We start from the raw sequence: 26,404 nt of genomic DNA on the forward strand, positions 1-26,404 counted from the left end.
GTTGATAATGTTTATATTATTATTAATAATATATATTTGTTTTGCTTTGATGAAATTGATTATCGAATAATATTCTGAAAATTATATGTTATTATTATTTTACAGAGAAAAGTTCTATGGAGACTGCATTTTGTGGAGGATGGAGAGACTTAATCACAGCCATCCAATCTTTAAACATCCAAGGGCTGTAAATATTTGTCCTGCACATTCATTTTCTCTCCCTATCCTGTCCTGTAGTTCTAAATCGGTATACAATAAGTAGTACTTCTAAATCCTGCATAACATAAAATAATAATTCCGTAATATTGGTGTTCAATCATCGAAATCCTAACAAATAAAAATGATAATTGCATACAAAACAAAGATGTTGTTGGACATTGCTATGATTGGTACTGAACTCGTCGTCATTGTCCTCCAACAAATTGAATTTGTTGCAAGACAAGATAATACTTAGATATATTACAAATACGCAGGACAAATTATTAACATTACATTACTAGAAATGTAGGACAAAAAAAAGTGTAAATTATAAAGATAGCTTTGAATTAAAATTAAAACAGGAAATGCATGACAAGAATATTGATAATACATTACTAGAAATGCAGGACAAGAATAATGTAAATTATTAATGTTACATTACTAGAAATGCAGGACAAAAAATATTTAATCATGTCCATTAATTGTCATATTATTTTAACAGTTGATTATGTAGTCTCTAAGTACTCCAAATATTTGGTCTCCATAGAGCCCAACTCTATTTTACATTGTTATAAATAAAATATAGAGTAAAATGTATTTTGTGTACTTGTACTTTAAGCGAGAGTACAAGACACAACTTGCAATAATGTATTTCTAAAATTAAAATTAACACATGCAATATCACAGTTCATAACCCGATACAATTTATACAGGCCCGTCTATTATTTTTAACGCCATTAATTAACAAAAGGGTATTTATGTAATTTTATCTTTGTAATGGTCCGTCTATTATTCTTAAGGCTGTTAACAAATAAAAGAGTATTTATGTAAATTTACCTCTGTAATGATTTTTTTGTGCTTCTTTTTGCTATTTAACGAAACTGCAGCCTCACGCAACCCTAATTATCCATTGCGTGAGGTTGTAGAATGATTTGGATTGATTGCAGCTTCGTTAAATAGCAAAAAGAAGCACAAGAGTCATTACAGAGGTGAAATTACACAAATACCTCTTTATTTGTTAAAACGTTAAGAATTATAAATGAGAATGCATAAATTATCGAGTTATGAACTGTGATATTGTATGTGATGGTTTTAGAAGTACAATATTGCAAGTAGTGTCTCGCTTAGAATGTATGTACACAAAATACATTTTACTCTAAAATATATTATACTATGATAGCGGATTATATAGCTCAAGTACATTAGATGTCTGGTCAAAATAAAAGGGGTGGTTTCTATAATTTTTATTTATAAATATTTTAATAGTTAAAATTTTTGTATGGCTCGAAATTGAACCGAAGAGCATCACAACTTTTCAAAATCTTTGATAAAAATTGAATAAATCATATTATAATAATAGTTTGAATAAATAATATATTTCAAAAAATAAAAATTCTTACTTAGGAAGGAGTATTATTAAAAAACAAAAATGAAGTAAGAAAATAATCGATTTAAGGCTTTCCACCTATGAAAACTGATGGGAGTCTCCGATGACGTTTAGGAAAAGAAGAAGAGGCTTTTTTTTAAAGGATTTTGAGAGAAGATTTTTAGTTTTAATCTTAAAAAAAAGTTGTTATAGCTATATTTTAAGGATATGGGACCTGAGTATCACAAATTTAAGTATAATGTCTCAAATATCAGATGCGGAAAATATGACCCAAAATCTTCCTTTACAACGTAAAATTGTATGATATTTATAATTTTTTTGAAAACGCTACACGATATAGCGTTTATCTTTTATTTTAGCCCAATTTCATAAGAAAAACACATGCAAACACTAAAAGATCTAACCTTAGATAATTTAAGGTTAGATTATAACATGGCCTTTTAAGTTTTTCAAGCCCAAACTCGTTAGCGTTTCAAATCTAAACCCATGTAAAATCTCTCTCATAATGCTACATAGAGTTTTATCTTTATAATCTAACGCTACATGATATATTGTATTAGAATTGTATTTATGGCCATTTTTTCGTAATATGATATTTAGGATATTTGAATTCAATTTATGATATTCAGGGCCTTTCTTAATTTTACACAATATTATTTATGGACAAAAAAAATAAGTAATTCAAAATAGATATTTTTTGCGAAAAGACTTCACATGAAAATTTAGTGCTCACTCAAATGAAGGGTTGATGTTAAATTAGTCATCAAATTTAGTGGGTAAAATCAAAATAAATATTTAACAGATAACTTAAAATATGTGTTCAAGAACTAAAATTTATCTATTATGAAAGTTCTGTATATTTCTCTTAAATGGTATTACAACCAAATGAAAATTAATGAATTCTATTATTTTAGATAAAATAGTGAGATTTATAAACTATATCTACTAATATTTTTATTTAAATAAAAGATAAATTATATAACTAACATTAAACCGTAGATAAAGTTTAAAATAATCTTACTATATTACATAAAATACTAGAATTCATTATTTTTCATTTGATTGTAGTAGCATTAAAAAAAATATATATAATTTTATAAAAGTAATTTTTAATTCTTTAACACAATATCCTAAGATATGTGTAATATTTATTTGATTTTAAGATTTAACCCGAAATTTAAACAGCAAACCAAAGTTCTCGCCGAACGGAACAGAACAGAGATGGGTTCCCAGTGTCCCGCAGCTTTGTTTTTTAAAGCCCCTGTAATTCTTTGAATTCTTGATCCTCTGTCAAAACACAAACACACACACACTGATTGCTTTGAAGCTGCGAATACGCGTAAGTTTTGCTTTTGGTTTCGGCATATTATATCTTTTCAATTCTTGAATAACTGCTCTTGTAATCACTTATTCCATTATTATTTTGATTCATGTGCTAGCATTTGTAATTTGAGGAACCATCTTAAAAAAAAATAAATATGAAGCATTATGTATAGGTTGTTAGAGGCTTAGTTACTAATTTTAGCAACTCTTGTTATATGAATTGAGAGGGGCAGTTTTTATTGGGTATTTCTGAAGCATTATGTATAGGTTGTTAGAGGCTTAGTTACTAATGAGACAGCCTTGTATGGTAAATGCAGTTGTATGTAATGAATTGTATGCTAGACTTGATGGTACCCGAAAATCTTGCTTCTTGTCTGCATCAGTGTTCCAAAGTTAAGACACTTCGCTGCGGTCTATCACTTCATGCTGCTGCTGTTAAGGCTGGAATGCTTCTTGATGTTTTTGTATCTAATCATGTTCTTAACATGTATGCCAAGTGTGGCAATATTAGATGTGCCCGTCGGGTCTTTGACGAGATGCCTGACAGGAATATTGTCACTTGGGGAGCTATGATCTCTGGTTATGAGCAGGCAGGGAAGCCTCTTTTGGCTGTTGAGCTTTTCTCTCAGCTTCGATTACAGCCTAATGAACATGTCTTTGCTAGTGCAATTAGTGCTTGTGCTGGCCTGTTGTCACTGAGAATTGGTGAGCAGATACATGCTCAATCAGTAAAATGTGGCTGTTCTTCAATTTCATATGTTTCTAATTCACTAGTTTCTATGTACATGAAATGTGGTCAATCAAGTGATGCATTGTCTGTTTTTGAAACTACATCTGAACCAACTTCAGTTTCATATAATGCTCTAATAGCTGGATTGATGGAAGGTCAACAAGCAGAAAAAGGGCTTGAGGCGTTTAAACTTATGTGTCGGCAAGGTTTCATCCCAGACCGTTTTACTTTTGTGGCAGTGTTCGGATATTGCATTAATGCTGAAGATTTGATAACAGGAATAGCCTTTCATTGTCAAACAATCAAGCTCAAGCTTGACTCCTCTGCTTTTATTGGTAATGTAATGATGACAATGTATTCAACTTTTCATTTGATCGATGAAGCAGAAAAAATATTTAGAGATATTCAAGAGAAAGATGCTATTTCTTGGAATACCTTCATTACTGCATGCTGTCATTGTGATGCATATGCAAAAGGTTTGAGTATATTTAGCGAGATGTTGAGTGGAGTTGAAGTGAGTCCAGATGACTTCACGTATTCCAGTGCTCTGACTGCGTGTGCTGGTATTGCTTCTCTTCCCCAAGGCAAGCAGGTGCATGCACATCTAATTAGGACTAGGTTGTATGAGGATATTGGAGTTGACAATGCGCTTGTAAACATGTATTCTAAATGTGGCAGTATTCAGTATTCCTACAATGTGTTTAAACAAAAAAGTTATCATAATGTTGTTTCATGGAACAGCATAATAACTGGTTTTGCAAATCATGGTCTTGGGAAGAAATCACTTGAACTTTTTAGGCAGATGATAGATGGAGGAACACGACCTGATAGTGTCACATTTATTGGACTTCTAACAGCATGCAATCATGCAGGACTTGTGGATGAAGGCATAGCCTTTTTCAATACTATGAACGAAATCTATGGGTTTTCTCCCACTTCTGAGCATCTTTCATGCCTCATCGATTTACTAGGACGTGCTGGAAGGCTAAAAGAGGCTGAAGACTACCTTGAGAAGTATTCTCATACATCTGATCCAGTTGTTCTTGGGTGCTTACTTTCGGCGTGTAGACTTCATGGAGATGTCCAACTTGGGAACCGTTTGGGTAAACGTTTGCTAGAAGCTCAGCCCACTACAACTTCTCCATACGTCTTATTGTCCAATCTATGTGCTTCGGATGCAATGTGGGGTAGTGTTGCAGAGGTCAGGAAAAAGTTAAAGGTTAGTGGACTAAAGAAGGAGCCTGGCCACAGCCTAATTGAAGTGGAAGGAATTTGGGAGAAGTTTACAGTTGGCAAATTTTCTCATTCAAGAATTTCAGAAATAGTCAATGTACTTAATCTGTTGGGTCCATCTGTGGATGAGGAATGCTTTGTGTGACTGGATCAGAAATCGCAAACCTTGTCACGCTAAATATTTGGTAGATGACCCGTGTGCTTTTTTTTTGTTCTTAAAGAGGCAATAACCAGATTACTAAATGTTGGCATCATGCATTTGTGAACTTCAAATTATTCTTTCAGGCTGTGATCGATGCTGATGTATGAAATGTCAGTAAGTCAAGTCACTGAGGCGAGAGGACTTGACTGAGAGTCAACTCAAACCTGTCTCATCCAGCCCAACATCTACTCTCAGTATATAAAAAAGTAGAGTGCAAATTACTGGTCCAAAAAGATCATCAGGTAACCTCTTAGTCACTGACTTGTGCTTCCTTTAAATGTCGTATACATTATCCTTTCAAATATGTATCTATTAATGATTTTAAAAGATATATGTACATGTTAATGCATTTCTACTACGACTTTCAAGGCTGTTGTATGTTATATTGGAAGAGAATAGGTTGAGATGGTTTAGATTACATTTAGATCTTGGACATATTTATTCACCAGTGTGGAATATCAGTTTCTTTATTTTGATGTAGAAAGAACTAAGAAGGGTCAGGACCGACTTATGAGACCGTTATAAAAAAAAATTATTATGAACCTGAGTTTAATCGAGACAAGAGTTTGCTCCTATTAAGTTGATGGTCAACTTACCATTGTAGTCTTTTAATTATGTACTAGTCCTTGCCAGTTGCCCCTGCCTAGTTACATCTCACCCAAAGAATATGGACAGTGTTTTTTGGGGAATATGAATGTGATGCCTGTGTGCTTAGGAGCCTATGAGATTGTCTGTACCTGATTGTCTGTATGTCTGTAAGAACTCTCTTGCATGTTGTACTTAAGTACTTGCTAAGCTATGGTTTTATGTTAAATATTTTGTTAAAAAGATGAAACTCAGCAAGTAAATAGGATAGCAAACATAAATGTATTCTAATCTGCTTTATACGATATATATATATATATATATATATATATATATATATATATATATATATATATATATAGGGATAGGATCAAATAAAAACTTTTTTAAGTTACAAACTTACAAACTTTTTTTTATTCTCCTATCGTGTTAATCCTTAGTTATATAAAGTATCCATGTTGAAAATTTTTCAAAAAACATCACAATTTTTAAAAATAACGCATAAATAAATCGCGTTTTCAACACATTTATAACTGGGGTTCAACATCGGGTGTTGAACACTAATTATCATTGTGTTGAATATATCTAAAAATATGTTTAAACTATACCTCTAGGGTTTGGGTAGGGTCTAGAAACATAAATATTAGTTATATAACATGTTTACCTTAGTTCTTACATTTAAAAATTGGTTTATGTACTTCTTCACCACTATTTTAGTCAATGTTCAACAAAAAATGTTGAAAAAATGTTGAACTCAAGTTATATATGCGTTGAACAAAAAAAGTTTGTAAGTTTGTAAGTTTGTACCAGAACCCTCCCCTATATATATATATATATGTATATGTAGTGGATTTGCAAGCACCACAGCAAACATGTTGTGCCAGCTTCAACTTGATTACACATTCCATTTAGCATCATATATGTATGAGGTGTAAATTTTCCAATTTTTTTGTTTGATGTAAAAGTTTTGCACTCTAATTTTTCAATGTTCTGTTTTATTGTCTTCCTCTGACGATTACCTGGTGAGTAAAGAAATTAATTATTTTTTTGCAGGCACCTTGTGCCACCACTTACATCTGTTTGGATTCCGAAATATTTAACAAACTATGTACAACAGTACAAATATACAAATATCTGAGGTTAGGTACAAATTACAATGTACATAAGCTAAAAGCTAAGCTGTCTTCACTTGGTGCGATTGGAATGGAATGAAAAATTACAAAACAATTCTATGGAGAGAGAAGAATGTATGAGAGAACAGTGAATGAACACGAGGGCATGTAAATTTTTTATGATAAAGATCATAGGGAAAATGAAGAAGAAATAGATTGTAGAGAGTGTAAATTTTCCATGATGAATATTGTTGTGAGTGTAAATACCTTAAGGTTTTAGATGAAGGCCCCAACAGGATCACATATTGTTCAACACTGTGGAATGGTTTTGTTTGAATCAAGCAATGCAGAAATCGCAAGTGTTGATCTGGGAAAGGAGACCTGTACAACTTGTGTTGGACCATGGAGCTTCTTTTCGAACTGGGAGGAGATTACTGTTGTTATGTTACATGACAAGCCGTCACTCTTTTGTGCTGTGAATCATAAGAAACAAAAATGGTCTAAAGCTCGTGCTATCCTTGCTATAACGGAAAAGATGTCCAAATATGCACATTTTCAAGGTTACAATTTATTGTTTTGATAGGAAGTAATTCCTATTACATACTGATGTCATGATGTGCTTCGTGTACAAAGTTGAGTCAAATACATGGGCTGCAACTTCTCTTTCTCCACTATCAATCATCAAGTTACGAGAGAATTTTGTTAAACTTAGAGGAGTCCAGTTGGAGAACTAGCGAATGTAGAATAGTATACATGATAGCTTCTTCCTTGGTAAGTCTGGCTTATGTAGCATTCTTTTAGCAGATGTGCTGTTGTTTTCATTTTTTAGCAGTTGTTTAACTTTTCAATAGATATGCAAGAATCAATAGAAGTAGTGTACATAATGCATTCAAACGATTCAGTTCACTACAGTCCAGCTATGCTTATGATGTAATGGAGCAACATCCCTTCACTTGTGTCTTTTGGTTAATAAGCTTAGGTATACATGTTGCTCCTAGCTTAGGTATGCATACAAGTAGCTGAACCTAACAATATAACATAATGTTGGTGATGATTTACCTTTTTTAAGATCTATATAAAAATATTTATATAAAAAATTAATTTCGTTAATTTTATCAACCCAGCACCTCTCCCTTATTCCTAATTCCAAGTAATGAATAAGATATGCATATAATTTTATTCTGAAATGATCCTGTCTTGCTTGTTTTTGGCAAAGTTTCTGGCACCAGAGAAAAGGCATGAAACACAACCTTAACCACTTCTTTACCTCTTCATAACCTAAACTTTTGTATACATTATTAGTTCAGCTACCTTTATATATAAGATACTTATGTCGCTTCTCTGAGTATTTTAAGCAGGGAAAATTTGGTTGAAATATGCGTTAACTTTCTTGCTTCAGAATTTGAATTTTTGTATAATTGATGAGGTAAACGTTGGTTTAAGAAGTGCTACAATCAAATTTTATATATTTTAAAACCACCGCCTATATTATGTAATACAAGTTAACAACTGACATAAAATAGTTCACTGGTTGTATATATGACTCGCATGGCACTGGTGGTATATATAAATAAATATATAATAGACCAAAATCACGAGTTTACAAAAATTACAAGCTTCGCGAGAAAAAATACATGCTACAAAATGATATTTGTCTAGAATAAATAATAACAAATTTGGAACAGCCTGCAATTGATCAGTACTATGGCAATTAAGTTTCACATATTTTTTTCTACCAAGAACCCTCTGAAAAGTGAGTACTAGTGTCTACAACACATCAGTCTGTCAATGGCCGATGGCATTTAGTCTTCAACTACGGATGCAGGAGCCCACCATGCATGCCAGTCTCAAGATACAATTTCCCCATTCTATACAAACCCCAATGCTCATTTGACACAAAGCAGACCACGAAAGAGTAGCCCTTGTTTCATGCAATATTGCAGTTCAATGCTTTGATCGTCTTTCGATGCCACTGTGCAGTTTCACGATCAAATCTCAGCTCCCATGTTGGCCAGTAGTGCAAATCCTGCTTCAATGAAAGTACTCGTGGCTTCCCATTCAAGTGAACTGTTTTCACACGAACAAACATTCCATGCTCTAGTTCCTGTATTTGGTCATTGCAATACACCAACTGGATAAGATAGATACAGGCTCCTAATGTGCCGTTTAATTATTTTACTATGCATTAATCCTTTTCTGAGTTCCCTAACTAGGTCACAGGTCAGTGTTAGATAACAATAACACTCCATATTCTTTTTTATTTGGGAGGATTGACGACTCAATTGATCAAAAAATTAAATATGGCCTAGATGCTTGTAGTTTGTCACTTTCCGTCTTATAATCAGTGGTCTTACTTAACCTTCTCTTTCCACAGATTAAAAATGATCAGACATAATAGTAAATCACTATTTTTATTTTCAAGATCTCATTTACATCACGTGGTTTTGCATGAAGCTTTGAGCTTCCGTGCATGCTATGGTCTATGACTTCAGGCACTCATGCAAGAAAGCACATTATACATACCTTTGTTACATCAACAAAAGAATCAAGATCTGGAGTTGGTTTCCCATTAACTTCAACAATCCACTGAAGAGCAAATAAACCATATCGGTGAACAGGACTTCCATGGCACCACCTGAAAATCAATATCAATAAATACCAATTACACAGTCGTAACAAGTTTGAACACACATACACACGCACATAGGGATGGCAACGGGTCGGGTCGGGTCGGGTTTCTTAAGATCCAGACCCGATCCATTATATTTCGGGTCGGTTCGGGTTCGGGTCCGGGTCTGGAAAATGAAGATCCGGATCCGATCCGTCGGGTTTTTTCGGGTTTCGGTTCGGGTTCGGGTCTCATTCGGGTATTTAAAAAATAAAATTAAATAAAAAATAAAAATTATATAGCTATAAAAAATGTGATGATTGATTTTTTTTTAAAATTTAGGAACATAAAAAAGGGTTTTACAAGTTTCGTCTAATACAATAAACACGTGAAACATGTTAACTTAATTGTATACAATCATTCAACTTATCATTTATATTTTATATTTTATTATATTTAGATTTTTTAATGCACAATAACTGAGAAAAATATTGATGAAATGAATATAAATTATGTATTGAGCATATAAAATTAAGTAAAATGTTAATATTCATACTTAATAATTCACAATATTTTAATATATATACTTTACATTAAACACATAATATATATATATATATATATATATATATATATAATATTTTGTATCGGGTTTTTATCGGGTCTCGGGTTCGGATCGGGTTTTAATCGGGTTTCGGGTTTCGGGTCGGGTCTCGGTTCGGAATACCTAAGATCCAGATCCAGATCCAAACTCTTTCGGGTCTAAAAATAAGATCCAGATCCGGATCCAGATCCAAAAAAATCGGGTTCGGGTAGACCCAATCGGGTCGGAACGGGTCGGGTATCCATCGGATCGGGTAAAACTGCCATCCCTACACGCACACATGGCTATAAACGTATCCAGCAACAAGGTTAGATCAATATTTACCAAATAACATGTTAAAGACATCACATGGAAAATGACAAGATCTGATTCATGTAGCAATAAAAAATTAAGCGCTCTCAAATCATCACAAAATAATGAATGTCTAGCTTTCATATGAATATTCTTTAAAATTACCTAGTAATATATACACCATGTCCTTCTCTGGGCAAGAATCCAAGAGCACGAACCGCGGAATGCGGCTCGTGGACAATACATCCACACCAATTTATGACACGTGTAGTGCCGGTCCCATCCCTTACATCTGTTCCTACCAGAAGTTCAATTTCAGAACCCTGAATTGCCAAAATCAACATGTTTGAGGAGACACAATTAGACATGATTTTTATCTAGAAAAGGTTATATGATGTTTTAAGCAGGCCACAGATAAGGAAAAGGTAAAGAGTGGTTAAATATAGTTTGTTGGTCAAGTATGAGGCTCACTTGACGAAAAATAGTTAGATTAAGCTTCCCATCATTGTAACCATACTGATCTAACAGCTGGCAAGCATCTTCTATGTCTCGAAAACATGTAACTGGTTCCTTATTAATGGCCAAGATCATGTCACCTTCTTCAAGTAAGTTTTCTGCACTTGATCCCGCAAAACATCCTTTAACACGTAAAACTTGACGTCTGATAGGATCCTTCTTCACGAGAGCCTACAGAATAGACAAAAATAAGAACAATTAAATGAATATTATGATTTACCATGAACACGAAATATGTATTTGTGTTAGACATCGATGCAGTGACAACTGACAACTGATATAGATATTAAGTTACTAGATAAGCACATTACACACTTAGCTGTTGCAGTAATTTCAAGACAAAAAGGCCAACGAGAATGTTATTGGTTTTATGTAATAGAGAAGTAGAGAACCATGTTGCATCTTAGATGATAATGACAAAAAGATGAAGGAAATATTCAACAGATAATTCTTACTTGGATCCAACTGTCACTCAGTCCAAAACTCCGAGCTTTGGAAAGCAACGTAGGATAAAGTTCAACCTCTAATATCCTAACAAGAGGCATTGGCCTTTTGATGCCATTAATAAGAAGAGCAGGCCCTTTAGCTCCAGATATTATTTTCTTCAGTACATTGTCGATTGTATATATAGGAATGCCTCTGACAAACTGATGATCCTCTGACGAACTAGAGCCATATTTTAGCTGCAAGGAAAGATAAAAGCTATATCAATATAACATTGGTGATGCAGCTCACAAGCACTGGAGATCAGTACAGACCTGAGTCGAGAAGCTTCCCCAAATAGCCTTAACCCTTCCATGCTCATCAGTCAGTGCACCAGAAAATGTGCTCCCAAAATCTGCAGCAGGGGTAAATATTATAAAAATGCTCATTTGATCTATAGTGACAAAGTTGTTGGAAGTGAAAACATTGGAGTCAAAAACATTCCAAGTAAGCTGTGGACACTGCATCAGTAAATTCCCTTGGCTATAACAACTTACTAATTTACTTTCTGAATAAAAGAATATTTGCTGAAACCAACTAATCATCTTACCTGTATCAAGCTCAATGACTTCCATATTTGTTGATCTGTAACGTGGGCAGTCAGCTGATGCAATATTTAGAGCAGCACAAGGGTTGGTAACAACAGATTTTCTAGAAGTTGCATGCAAACTCCTACTTAAACCCACAAGATAAACTGAATCTCCACGACGTATTGCAGGTTCTGTCTCAGAAAAGATACGTTAAATGAAGTATCTATCTATATATCGGATCAAACTTCGAAAAGAATAATATATTAAAGGAAGTAAGGAAAACGGGTTTTGATGTAGCACAGGGGAAGAGGGACAATGAAGATAGTTGAGCTTGAGGCTCCTAACAGAAGCATTTACTACCTAACATACTTGCATGATATTATGCCTAAATATTAACGTAAAGCATCGATTTATAATCTTCTACATATCTCTACCATGTTCAACTATTACAAAAGCACAGTATCATTTTTCAACAGATATATGGAAGTTTTTGATTAACACTTACTAGTTCCATATTGAGTATACTTACCATTGACACTTATAGTAACAAGGCTACGTATAACAGGGCTGAATACAGAAATAGAAATAATTCACTTAACACACTATCCAATGGAAATGAAATTTTATAAGTAGAACAAACTTTTGTACTAACCACACCAGTGAGATCAACCTGGCTTCATAGCATTAGGTTCTTTTGAACTTCGTCTTCTTTCAATACTTAAAAAGGTCCAGTTAATATTTTTAAATTTATGTAGATAAGTATTAAGTATATGCATTCACAATCTAGTTTTCGGGCACATCATGTTCCACAAACTACCCTACTGGTGCAATCAAGGAACAAATAAGGAGACAACACCAGACATATAATTGAATTTGATTTATTATGCATAAAAAATATTAATCTTTATCATAAATAGATGTTAAACAATTAAAGAGAAGGTCTGGCATACCAGGAAGAAGTTCTGCGGCACGGACTAAAGAAGCACCAACTGTACCAAGTGCAGCAGGGTTATATGATACTAGAGCAAAATTATGGACTGGATGTAAAAAAACCACCTGCGGCAAACATAAGTTGAGTAAAAATTTACTGGAATTAGATATTACTTACTGATAACAGCATAAAATTACCTCCCCAGAAATTTCAATTGGAAAAGCAGCGAATGAGAGCATCACTTCAGATGCAGCGATTGCAACAGTGTTCCTGTCTACCACAACTAATCCCATAGTTTCAGAATGGTATATGATAACACCAGTCCCAAAAAAATGTTGAGAGTGAACACCATCAAGCATACATGATGATGGTACATGAACCTAAAATTTTAGGCATTAAAAGGATAAATATTGAAAGAAGTGTTTAACTGGCACAAAGAAAAAGATGAATATTTCATTATCTTTTGTAAGTAATGAACATATCCTACATTCGGAATAGGCCAAACATACAGAAGACAAGAGAACTGGACACTGATCAAGTCCAAACTAAAAACTAAAGCAGTTCTATAACCACAGTTGATCCCTTCTTTTGGTTGAAAAATATACAATATAATAAATGAACACTAATTTCATTGTAGGATATCATTCATGAATCTAGAAATAATACGTGATTACTTGCATGGTTCTTGTATGCTTAGAAAAATTTCGTAAGGAATTTAAGAAGCATAAACCTATAAAACTTATGTTGCATTGAGACTCTTTCACACTATAGTCAGATATAATCATAATTCATAATATTTAATACAGCATTTTCTACTTACTCAAGCGTTGACATTGTTTGACGTGAATATTTACTGTACGAATATAGTAGATAGCTGTCTTATTATCAATATAAGATGTCATACAAGGAATTTATATTAGATGAAGAGGCCACTAAATGTGCAACAATAATCATAAAAAAAAGTGTGTGACTAGTGAAACAAGACAGGGTTAAGAATATGGCTGAAAAGAAGAAATTCAGGGTCACTTACAAATCCTCATATTTACTAAACATTCATCAGTTTACAATATTCATACACAGAATATGTATGATGATTACATCACCTTTATATAGGATAAAAGCTTAACGATAGAAACTAATCCTTATAATTAGCTAGATTACTAATAATTAGTATGATTTAACTAAATTCTAAGAAGTTCCTAAAAGCTCAGGATGTCTCACAGACTCACCAGCCTAAACTACCCCACATTCTTTGAAGTTCCTGCTACAAAAATTTTCTTGTTACCTAGAAAATCCAATAATTTTTCACCTGTCCAGCTTACCTTTTTAAAACAAAAGGTCAGGTAAAATTAAAAGTCACTCGTAAGACAACAAAAACCAAGACTTTTTCCCAAAAAAAATAAAAACTGGGAAAGCCAACATTACCCGGACACAATTATCATGCATCAGTCACATTTTAATCTCACTAACAACTAAAATTTTACCTCTAACATGACAAGAGTTGGCTCAATTATACGCTCAGCAACAGAAGCATTAGCAGCACCAGCTTGGACACCTTGATTCTCAATCAGCAGTGCATCTTCTGAGGAAACTGGTTCCACCAATTGCAGGTCATCATGGCCATGTAAGGAAGAATCAGCAGTGACAACACCATTAGAAGATATATCTTCTTCCACTCGCCGCTTTTTTGTTCCAGAATCAAATTCGTTTCGTGTTTGAGGTCCATCTCCAACATGCTCATAATTAGTTTCCATATTGGTGTCACCATCGGCTAATTCCTTGCTTCTATCTTGTAGCACAGGTTCCACTAAACTAGCTTTGTCAAAATCAGAAGAAACATTCTTGTTTACAAGACCACTTTCAACTTGGTTGATAACAGATGAAATAAGAGGAGCCCCAGGTGGCAAAGCAGGTTTTGCTATCCATAAACCAGAGCTATCATCACGAGTGTATATCAGAGGAGGGGCATACCATCCGTGCCCATCAATTGTCACTAGAACCGACTGCATAAAGAAAAAATTACAAATAATCACCTGACAGCATTTCCTACAATATCGGAACAAAAAGATGAGAAGGTTTTTTCATACGAAGAACTGTATGAGGTGCTTCCATACAAAAAATCCTAATATTAAGACAACACATTACTTACAATATTGCAACAAAATGATGAGCTTTCATACAAAAAAGGCTAAAATTAAGACAACAGGATTGAAGATAGAAAACACATGCATACATTACGTCTAATTCTGCATGTATGCACATCTTATCAGCAAGGAAAGCATCATTGCAGAGATCCAACAGTACCTAAGGGAGCAGTTCTGGTAATGAAGATTATTGGGAAATATAATCTAATTATCCCACCCATCCAAATGGCTATATCAAGACTAGCGGCAACCCAAATGTTACCACATCAGCCTCTACCATTAAACCCCGGAAAAATGACCATCATTCATGGAATAAAGCTCTTGTATAATGAAAAACATTTGCTGACAAATAGTAAAACACAGCTTCCGTATGTGACCCATACAGAGTTAGTGTGATTTCATCAAATACCTTACTCCGATGACGATCTGTGTAACTTATGTACTCCAATGGTACTCGTGCTCCCCTAGAAAGCTTAGATAAAACAGTGATCAGATTTTCAAGCTGCAATATCTCTTCTCCTGCAAACTTCTTTATTATTGCATGGCGTGGAACCCCAGCTCTATATAGCATATATCTGCGATTGGAAAGTAAATAGAGTTATAATTCTACATTAATACAGAACTGCAATGATCCATGTGCTGTTCCATTTTAGCTTAATTCATTAAGAGCAATATGCTACTCCTCTTGCGTCAAAGACTAACTTGTGATAAGAAATTTGAAAAACTTATTCATGAAACTCCAAAACCAAGGGTCTAAAGACACTTAGACACACAGTACATGAGAGGTAACACACCAATTAGACTGGGAAAAAAAACAAGCAGTAAATGGAAGTGGAGACATACCCTGGTTCGGAAACATATACAATACCACAATTGAACCGAAAATTTCTAGCCTGAGAAAAGAAATTATTAGATATAAATTCACGTTTAGCAAGTTAAAACAGAAGAGAAAAAATATGAACTAACAATAATGGAAATACACGATGCCTTCCAAAACATTACTTAAGAGCATAAGTTAGGAGAAAGGTTTTGTGCTTGTACTGGGAGTGTTCTTTGTGCTATAACCACTTGCTACGAAATTGAAGATTATCTTTTTATTTCTCTTGAGACTAACTTATATATCTGAAAATTGTGTTGCCTATTGGTCCTTTCTGGTCATTCAATAGATGGAGGATTTCGCCAGTATTCATGAGTACTAGAACAAAAGTAACCAATTACAATGTGATCACAGACAACACCAGCTTATAAACGCACCAATGAGCTTGGTGATGCTGGACAAGGCTAAAAGAAGGTTTAAATTGGGGGGGGGGGGGGGGGGGGGGAGCCTATCCCTGCAAAAAACGGTAGAATAGTAACTTTATTCACATGTTTATCTTGATCAAATCACAGTCTTCATAATTAGATTAATGTGTGATGATTACATTTTATCAACTTTTATCACTTTCTGTACTGGAAGGACCCATACAATAATTTGAGGACAGTTTTCATCATAGACTTACGTGTAATTTTTTTTTCAAGGTATTATAACTTCAGCAATGTTCTGAGTAGTTGTACAGTTTTAATTATGGATTCCAGCAAGTAGCAAATGGTTGTGGGTTTGGGGAAGAGAATATTTCTGCTGAACATTGCCGAGGATCAGTAATTCATTCATTTTTGGGTCAGCTGTAGGTGATGTGAAAATACCTACTTTTCGCTGACACAGTGGTTTGGAGCAAGGGCTGTGACAGTCATTTGATGCTAAACAAGACTACGAAAGAGCTACACTTCTGATGCTGGACAAGGCTAAGAACAAAATAGAAAAATAGAAAAAACCTATAACTATGTTCAGGGGTGCATGGCAGTATGGCACTGTTTCTGTATTGTACTCACAATGTAAGAATTGATTCCTTCTAGACTGAAAAATTAATTGACTTGTAAATTCTGTAGTTGACCATTATCACAAAACAAGAGAAGCAAACAATATTCTTTATTGTCACATTGACCAATGTTTTGTCAAACTGACTGATTTTGCATTGCATATTTACTAATATTGTCTGATTAATGTCAATTGAAATACTTCATCAAGTGTATTATTACATTAAAATCTGAAACTTATATAATCATTAAAGGATATTTTAACATTAAGTCAAAGTTTGATCGATATGGCAAAACATACAAACCAGGCTAATATAAATGGAAAAGCAGTATAACACACTACCAACAAGTATGCCCAGTTTATTTAGTATTTAACAAAAGAATTTGGAACCCAAATATATACTAAACAATAAGACTCTGTGAAGCACGGGTGCGGGAGTGCGCGGTGCGGTGATACGGGAATTTGGCAAAGTTCAAAAACTGGGGATTCGGGTGTGGGGGATATGGCAAATAATAAAATTTTAATAATATATAAGTAAATAAAAGATATCAAATATATAACCATCAGAAGTAACATTCTAATTAAACCAAATAGACAATTAATAAAAGTACAAGAAGAGTGCAATTTCAAGCTTTAAATGTTTATATGTTATTTAATAAACATATTACAAAAAAAAAATCAGCAAACAAAAAATTAAAAATCAAAAGGAAACAGGAACAGATCAACATCGGCTATATTTATATTTATTTAATGAAAAAGACCAGGCCCAGTACAAGACATATACCACCTACCACCATCTCACCATATACAGATACACACAATCTCACCATCAAACAACCCGACGTCAGAGAAATCAATTAAAGAAATCAATTGATAAAGAAAATCAGTGAAAGAAAAGAAAGCAGGAGAGGAGTTGGACTTGCGAGAAGGAGCCGCCGGATTTGAACGATGGTCGGTTGTTGGTGGCCGGCATTCGTCGATTGGGGCTTCAATTAGGGCTCCGAATCTAAGTCCCATCTGTTTTTTGTTAGTGGTTAATATTTTTTTTGAAATTACACTTTTTGTCCTTCCCGCACAAAGTTTCCCGCACCCCACGTATCGGTCCCAGAAATTCGTCGCTACGCACCGTGGCGCACCCCCGCACCGTACGCACACCCCCCTGCGATTCTTCAGCATACTGAGGTATCCCACTATCCCTGCTTTCCAGCTAAGACTCATTACCAAGAGGAGAGTGGTATCCTCTAGGCCAAATACTGAACCAAAAAAAGAACACTGATCCTTTTGAGTTTTAATTCTTTACTGAACGCCATCCTTCTCATTCATCTTTTACGTTAGGTTGCCTTTATAATACCAAGCTAGCTAGACTTGTTATTTCCTAGTTGAGCTTACTGTTGCAATGCTTGATATTGTTAATTCTATGTTATGATTGTCATCATTATTGCCTTCATTAGCTTGTCAATTCATTCAGCAAGGACCAGAGATGCTAACAGCTAAGAAACATTAGTATTAACTGTGTAATACGTGGTAACAACAATGCATGATTCAGTATTATATTTTAACCTGCAGCTGACACTATCCCAAACAAAAGTCATGCAATCAGGAAGAAAGATATTGTGTACAAAGGTGTCGGTTAAAAGTCATATATATTTTATATACTTCAAGGCTGTTGCGGCAAACAAATAACTTCTATATTATTCAATTATCTTGGTTTTAAGAGAGTATTCATTATAAATCTACAATTCTTTTCAGATACAAAAACAAAATTCATTGTTTCAGATGCAAAAAACTAACCGGTGGCAGAAAGATGTCAGACAATGGAGGATTGGAGGAATGTGATTAACTTTACCAACCTCACATGATTGCACAAGTACTTATGTATATTTCAGAAGAATGCCGTGATGATACAAAGAAATTAGAAGCTTATGCGGGTCTAAAACTTAAGGTTGCTGATCTTTAATAGCCAAAGAAGCCTTAAAATCCAGTAAAAGTAATAGATAATTAACAGTCACCAAGCCGGACCTCCCAAACTTTCTTCTATGTAGAGAAGGTCGTAAATCATGTACCTTGGGACGTTATCTATTACCTAATTAAATCCGGGATAGGCAAATGTGACCTATGACATATATCAGTTACAAGAGCATATATACACATTACATGAAAAACATGAACTAGCATAATTAAAAATTTTGTAACATTTCTCAGCACCAACCTGCTGATAAGAAAGAGGGTGTATTACAGCACCGCTTACTTCCAAGAAGTAGTTGGGAGTTATGGAATGTAAATCTTCAACCTGAATAAAAGAAAATAACAAAACGGCTTAAAGTTGTCGGAGAGTAATCAAATAAAAAGTAAAAGCAGCAGAAAACTACTCTGGAGTGAAGAGCTAAGGAAATTAAATACAGTATAGCTTATATCAACGACATAACCTAGCAAAAACTAAAATATGACAAAAATAATCGCAAAAACTCAAAGGATCAAAGGAATAGAGAGATACACATAGACAACACTAGTACATATGTTTGTGTGGTTATTTAACACATGGGCAGCCAAAGAGGTAATAGTCACTATTATATGTTTCTCCGGAATTGTCTGCGACTTGCTGAAGCGTGTTAAATATGATGTAGAATATTCCATAAATGGCAATTAAACTTCAGCGAGCTTGAGAAATACATTCTTCTATCGAGTTGTATTAATATAATACTGAAATTGAGAGTGAAATCCCTAATGTTATTAGAGAGCACATACATCAAGACAAACAAATTTATCTATTTAATAACAAATATTAATTTGGACAAAAAAATAGCTAGTGGTGTTAGAGATAGGGATGGCAATTTTCCTTACCAATCTGATTGTATCTTACAAAATCTGAAAACTCGGGTTTGTAAAATTTTTATTTTTGGTTCGGGCTTAATGAAACCCGATGGTTTCGGGTTTGGATTTTATTGGGTTCGGGTGGGAAAAATAAATTTGGGTTCGTAGAGACTAACCATGGTTATATACCAAACAATGATATCACATTCCACATTAATTAGACATCCCACGAATTTGTTTCTATTTTGCAAATACTATTTGTATATTGTCTTTTATCAATTATCTAAATCTTTTATATATCTCACATAATTTATGATTTATTACATTTAATTATGATGGCAAGTACTTAAAAACATTACAAAAGAAAGTATAAATTGTAATATCTCATTCATTATGTATCATTAGAAACATATATTGAGAGATTTATTAATATTGTATATTTCAATATCTTTTTCATATGTTATAATACCCATATTCCATTATCCTCGATAATTTTTAATTTACTATTTAGCTAGTAAAAGCTAAGATCCAAGTTTATAACAAACATTGCTTCACTTATAGTCATATACTCGTATCAGATCTCACTATTCAACTTAACAAACCTTCACAAATTGTCACACTAGGACAAGTATCCATTTTGAACACTTTCATACGTAAAAAAGCTACTTAACACACTCACTTGATTTGTAATCTACTTGTCAACGGGAAATGTTACATTAATATGACCTAAATTATTTGATAATATATTATCCATTTCCTAAATTTTGATTATGTTTTTTTGTCATATTTGAGTATGGGAAACTAGTACCTAGTTACCATATACAAAATTGATAACTATTAAAATTAGATTTACTTTATTAATTAAGAATTATAATAAAATTATACCAAACACACACACACACACAGATACACATTTAATCAGTAACATTCTTATTATTTTTCTCTATTTATTTTAAAACCTGATTTTAAAATTTTATTTATAATAAAAAAATTATTAATTTAGGCATGTTAAGATTAATTTAAATTATTTTAATTATCAAAGTATTACGAAATTACATATTATAATAATTATAACCATGTAATATGTAAAAGCAAGAAAATGTATATAGGTATCATAAATATTGTTATGATTATACTATTACAGCTGCTTTCGAATGTTTAATATAACTTATGATATAAAATAGGGATCTTTTTAAAAATACCCATCTGTAAAATTATTTTTTTAGAAATACTACCATCTTTTTCATTGTTTTTAAAAATACCTTTTCATAAAATTATTTTTTCAAAAATACGGTTTGCAACTTTTGCAACCTCATCCGCAACCTTGGGCGGCGCAGCCGCAAAAGTTGCAAATGAGGTTGCAAAAGTTGCAAATGAGGTTGCAAAAGTTGCAAATAAAAATAGAAAGTTGCAACTGTTGCAACTAGTTCAACTGAAAACTGTAAGTTGCAACTTCTAGTTTTCAGTTGCCATTTTCGACCTCTATTTCGACATCTATATATATATATATATATATATATATATATATATATATATATATATATATATATATATATTTGCAACTGAGATTGCAAAAGTTGCAACTGCAGTTGCAACTTCATTTGCAACCTCAGTTGCAACTAAATGCAACTGAAAACTATATATAGTTGCAAATGAGGTTGCAAAAGTTGCAACTGAGGTTGCAAATGAAGTTGCAACTGCAGTTGCAAAACTAAATGCAACTGAAAACTGTAAGTAACAACAGATGTATGGTGTGCCCCTGGCGGGGCCATTAGATTGCAATAGAAACAACTAAATGCAACCATATGCAACTGAATACAACCATATGCAATTACAAATCCTGATTTAAAGTTCCAGTTTTCAAATGTCATTTTCGACCTCATTTTCGGAATCGATATATATATATATATATATATATATACTTTAAATCAGGAATTCGGTTGCATATGAAGTTGCAAAAGAGGTTGCAACACGGCTGGCGCCGCCTGGAGTTGCAAATGAGGTTGCAAAAGTTGCAAACCGTATTTTTGAAAATTTTTTTTTATGAAAAGGTATTTTTAAAAATAATTCTGGAAGGTAGTATTTTTGAAAACAATAAAAGAAAAGGTAGGCAGTTTTGTAGATTTCCCTATAAAATACCACATGAAGCGCAGGCACACTAATATACAATAAACACTTGTTCCACCTCTCAATCGATTGTGCATTCAACAGAAGATTGGTAGAGTGAGATAAATTTAAGTTGTCACTCATTAATATATAAATTAGTAGAGACTTACCGGAAGGACGACGACCAATGATTTCCCACCTCTTTCAATCTGTAGTTCAACCTTTTGATGGACATTGTCATCAAGCAAACTCTCCATCTTAAGGAATTGGGTAATCACCTGCACCAGCATTTGATAAATAATAAATACACACACATAAAATTTTAACACTATGTGAAGCCTACTCGGATCAGTGTGCAATTACGCATGAATAGTTGTTTACAAGCTCCTATCTAAAAAGATAATCTATTATATGCACAGAAACTTTACATGGAATCAATTGAAACTTTACATGGAATCAATTGCCTTATCCCTAAGTCATCATAATCAAAATTATCCACATACTATTTTGCCATACACAGATCAGCTAAATCTTCAAAATCCAAATTCAATGGTGTTTCTACTATCGCTTGTTAGCTTATTCAGACAACATATTTAGGATTATGTAGTTGTTGGACCTCGTATTTAAATGATTAAATCCTGAGTGTTACGGCACCACACACCCTGCTGCTCATTGATTTTTTCGTTAGTTGACAAAGCGTACTCATTAAATAATATCATCTGGTGGGCTCAAATTCACACCTCATCCAAAAAGGTCATGGCATGCTATCAATCTTGTCTTTCATTGTTGGCAATGTTCATATAAGGACACCTATAACAGATGTAGAAATTCTACAGGATGTCTAACTAACCGAGAACAGTTATCATCAGCTGTCTTACATGCACCTAAAGACATGCTTACCTCCCCATTCATACGAATAAGAATATCGCCTGGCTCCAAATGGTTATGAGCAGGCCCACCTGGTACCTGCAACACAGCTGTTAGCACACACAAACAAAATCATCTAATGTGAAAGTTATAAGCTGCAAAACATAAACTCACCACAGAATCAACAACAAGCATTCCTGTTTCAACTAGTGGAGATGCATGGCGCACCAACTATGACAATTAAAAACATGAAAAAAGTCATTAAGACTATGAAGGTATAATATATTGATCAAGTACTATCAAAAAGTAAAATAAACCAAACATATTTACATATACCAATACGAACCTGCTCTGTTTCACTTTGGAGACCAAGGCGACGTGTTTCATCAAATCCTTTGTGAACAAATGTCATCTACAACGAATAACAATATCCAACTTAGACAGAGGTAAACGCTAACCAAAGAGCAGAAAGATGAATAACAGACGCCAAATAATGAAGTGAACTTATGCCAGGTCGAACAAATTACTTTTCGATCTTGCTGCCATAACATCAAAATGTACAAAGAGTTACATGGATCAATCTTACATCAATTACATGGATACCTTACATCATAGAAAAACAACCGGGAGTGCAATAGTGGCTAAGAAAAACTACTGTACAAGATATTAGCTGCTATTGTTATCCAGTATCCCTATAGAGTAGGAAATTAGGCCGTATATTTGATATAGTTTCCATACTGACATAAATTAGATGCTGGCTTGGTTATATAGAATCATAGGCTGTTAAAACTAAATATATGGCACTTAATACCAAATATTCTCTTGTCTATGCATGTCTTATACAAAGGCTTCATCTTTATATTTCTGAAGCACTCTCACACAAAGAATGGAGGAAATCAGTGTTTGAGGAAATTGGGGCATTAGAAGCCAACAACACATAGACAATAATCAATCGACCTCTGTTAAACATGTAGTGGGTGCAAATGGGTATTTACGATTAAACAAAAATCTGATGGAATGACAGACCAATATAAAGCAAGGATCGTTACGAAAGGGTTCACTCAAAATTATGGTGTCGATTACAAAGAGACATTTGCTCCAGTTGCCAAGTTAAACACGGTGAGAGTTCTGTTTCCATTGCAGCCAATCTTTATGAAAACTCCACCAGGATTTGAAGAAAGGTATGGAACTGGAAATGTCCGTCGCTTGAAAAAAACTATTTATGGTATATAACAATCTCCAAGGGATTGGTTGGGAATATTTAAGCGAGTGGTAAAGAAGGATGGATACAAGCAAGCTAAACCAGATGATACTTTATTATTTAAACACTCACATGATGGTAAGATAACTATCCTCATTGTCTATGTTTATGACATAAATTAATAATAAGAGGTGATGATTGCATAGAGCAAGAAAAACTTAAAGGTGTCTTACCCCAAGAGTTTAAAGTAAATGATCTTGGTCCGATTAAGGTTTTTTTAGGAATGGAGGTTGCAAGAACAAAACAAGGTATTGTGCTGTCTTAGAGAAAATATATTCTGTAAAAAAACAGGAATGAGTGGGTGTAAACCTGTGGCAACACCAGTTGAACCAAAAGGTAAGTTCAAACAAGTAAAGAAAAATCAGTTGATAAAGGAAAGTATCAACGACTAGTGGGCAAATTGATCTACCTATCTCATATGAGGCCTGACACTGCATTAGCTGTGAGTCTTGTCAGTCAGTATATGCATAATCCTTCAGAAGAAAACTTGGAAGCTGTGTACAGAATTTCGAGCTCTCTAGAGAAAACACCAGGGGCTGAATTGTTGTCTGAAAAGAATGGGAAACGTAAATGTTGAAGGCTTTACAGATTCGGGCTGGGCAGGAGCATTTGAAGCCAGAAAATCGACAAATGGGTATTGCACTAAAGTCTGGGGCAACCTGGTCGCAACCTGGTCACTCGGAGGAGTAAGAAACAATCAGTAGTAGCTAGAAGCAGTGCTAAAGCAGAACTTAGAGCTCTTGTTCAAGGAGTTTGTGAACTAATCTGGATTAGACGCATAATTAAATAATTAAAGCTTCAAAGAACCGAGCAACTAAAATTGCTCTGCGCCAACAAATCAGCAATCAACATACATATCCGGTTCATCATGACAGAACCAAGCATGTTGAAACAGACAGACACTTCACTAAAGAAAAAATCAAAGAAAAGAAATTATGTGTTGTGTACATTTCCAGAAAGCAACAGCTGATATATGACTAAAAGTATATCAACAGGAAGTTTTAACGAGTTGGTTTGCAAGCTGGGCATGCGGAATCTCTGTGCACCAGCTTGAGGGCGGGTGTAGAAGATATTAGATGCTTTTGTTATCCAGTGTCCCTATAGAGTAGGAAATTAGGCTGTATGATTGATATAGTTTCCGTACTTGGATAAATTAGATGCTGGCTTGGTTATATATCACAGGCTGTTAATACCGAAATTTAGGCACTTAATAACAAATATTCTCTTGTCTGTACATGTCATATATAAAGGCTTCATCTTTTACAAATAATAATGTAAAATTCTGAATTCCACAACTAACATCAACATGATTGAAGGACTGGTGAAACACCAGACATGGGAAACAACAGGTGTGTAAACAATTTTATCAGAAACCATGGACAGACTTGACACATTAAGTTGTTTGAGATGCATTAACAGGTAAAAGAATTTATACTTCCAACAGAATTAACAGAATATAAATATGATGATAAATCTGGGAGAGCTTTATTATGTGCCATGTAAAGATCTGGTAAGGAATACAGAAACAGGAGCAATCAGGCAATCACAATTTTACAACTAGCAGATAGAACAGCCACATAATGTTCAAAAAAAGGAATAAGTGGATAGAGTAAAAAAAACACCAAATAAAACATCTTTACAACAAGTATAAATTTGATAAACCAACAGCCAGATGAAGTATTGGGGATGGAAGCAGCATATTCATTTGTTGTGTTCATTTCAATTCTCAAGAATAGGACAACAATTTATTTTGCAGTTGGCAAGAATAATATATGTAATAGTCACTAAATATCAGCGAAAGTAATACATAAAAGAACTACAAACCTGCAATGTACCACGAGGAATGGGAACTGCCTCCCATTTATCCCTGAAAGTTTCTCTTCCGTTCTGCAAGAACTTTAATGCCCTTACAACCTGCAAATACGATTACAAAGAGCTATACATTCACATCTCTTCTACGCTAGCTTAAACATTGAAAGGGATACAGATATTCAAATTATGTTTATACCAAACAATGTTGTGGCACTCTGTTGAATATATCCTATATATATTTATACCATGCTATCTACACTGAATGATATGGAAGTACTCAGCTGTATATATCCTATATATTATATTAATACTTCTTGATGTTGCCTTGATCACTGCATTATTGGCACCTTGTTTTCTAGATAAAGAACAGGCAACATGTGCTGCTAGTTTAGGAAAGTTTGCCATGTTCACTCTACAATAAAAATCTCATTGCATTTTGACTGTTGCTTTTTGTAGAGTACAAAGAACACAGCCAAAAAGAATTATCAACATAATTCCAAGAATTAAAAAATATTTTTTTTGCCAAGGTAAAAACATACTCGTTGCAAAGGTAAGAAAAATGCAGATGCGCTAGATGATTTGCTTCCAGCATTTAGGGCAACTGCCCTTCCTTGCCAGTCAATCACTGGGGATCCACTAGAACCACCTTTGGTCCCAGAAGCCGCCTATTGTTGTAACAAAGAAAAAGGAAAGGATTATCATAAACAAAATTAGACTGCATAATCTCCTTTCTTTTTAGCAGCATTCAAAATTCTACAACTTTCTCTAACCTGATTTATCAACTTGCGAAACCATGAACTTTAAGAGACTTAGAT

At 33.9% G+C, this 26,404-nt stretch overlaps 2 protein-coding genes across 4 annotated transcripts in view; one reads left to right on the forward strand and one right to left on the reverse strand.

Annotated features, from left to right (window-relative positions):
• The first annotated feature begins 2,626 nt into the window (after positions 1–2,626).
• LOC108211572 (putative pentatricopeptide repeat-containing protein At3g47840) lies at positions 2,627–7,562 on the forward strand. 2 transcript variants are annotated; one of them, XM_064088897.1, is made up of 4 exons: positions 2,628–2,924; positions 3,226–5,056; positions 5,157–5,315; positions 6,712–7,562. In XM_064088897.1, exon 2 carries the CDS (start codon positions 3,235–3,237, stop codon positions 5,014–5,016), a length of 1,782 nt encoding a protein of 593 aa, XP_063944967.1. In that variant the 5' UTR covers positions 2,628–2,924; positions 3,226–3,234; the 3' UTR covers positions 5,017–5,056; positions 5,157–5,315; positions 6,712–7,562. The 2 variants fall into 2 exon arrangements, with proteins under 2 accessions (XP_017238698.1, XP_063944967.1); XM_017383209.2 differs by having other exon boundaries at positions 2,627–2,924; positions 3,226–5,315.
• Positions 7,563–8,333: 771 nt separating this feature from the next.
• Positions 8,334–26,404, reverse strand: part of LOC108214167 (protease Do-like 7) — a 30,771-nt gene continuing 12,700 nt past the window's right edge. For both annotated transcript variants that reach the window (XM_017385998.2, XM_064088898.1), the window contains 19 exons: positions 26,129–26,254; positions 25,602–25,691; positions 22,863–22,928; positions 22,691–22,747; positions 22,550–22,615; positions 21,820–21,927; positions 18,942–19,022; positions 15,721–15,770; positions 15,287–15,452; positions 14,218–14,736; positions 12,931–13,113; positions 12,753–12,858; positions 11,823–11,993; positions 11,548–11,627; positions 11,245–11,472; positions 10,745–10,960; positions 10,439–10,596; positions 9,294–9,405; positions 8,334–8,874 (listed from right to left, as the gene is read on the reverse strand). In XM_017385998.2, coding sequence (XP_017241487.1) covers positions 8,698–8,874; positions 9,294–9,405; positions 10,439–10,596; positions 10,745–10,960; positions 11,245–11,472; positions 11,548–11,627; positions 11,823–11,993; positions 12,753–12,858; positions 12,931–13,113; positions 14,218–14,736; positions 15,287–15,452; positions 15,721–15,770; positions 18,942–19,022; positions 21,820–21,927; positions 22,550–22,615; positions 22,691–22,747; positions 22,863–22,928; positions 25,602–25,691; positions 26,129–26,254 — 2,760 coding nt within the window. In that variant the 3' untranslated portion in view covers positions 8,334–8,697. The remainder of the gene's footprint in view (positions 8,875–9,293; positions 9,406–10,438; positions 10,597–10,744; positions 10,961–11,244; positions 11,473–11,547; positions 11,628–11,822; positions 11,994–12,752; positions 12,859–12,930; positions 13,114–14,217; positions 14,737–15,286; positions 15,453–15,720; positions 15,771–18,941; positions 19,023–21,819; positions 21,928–22,549; positions 22,616–22,690; positions 22,748–22,862; positions 22,929–25,601; positions 25,692–26,128; positions 26,255–26,404) is intronic.

Source organism: Daucus carota, chromosome 3, assembly GCF_001625215.2.
Source record: "Daucus carota subsp. sativus chromosome 3, DH1 v3.0, whole genome shotgun sequence".
Taxonomy (NCBI): Eukaryota; Viridiplantae; Streptophyta; class Magnoliopsida; order Apiales; family Apiaceae; genus Daucus; species Daucus carota.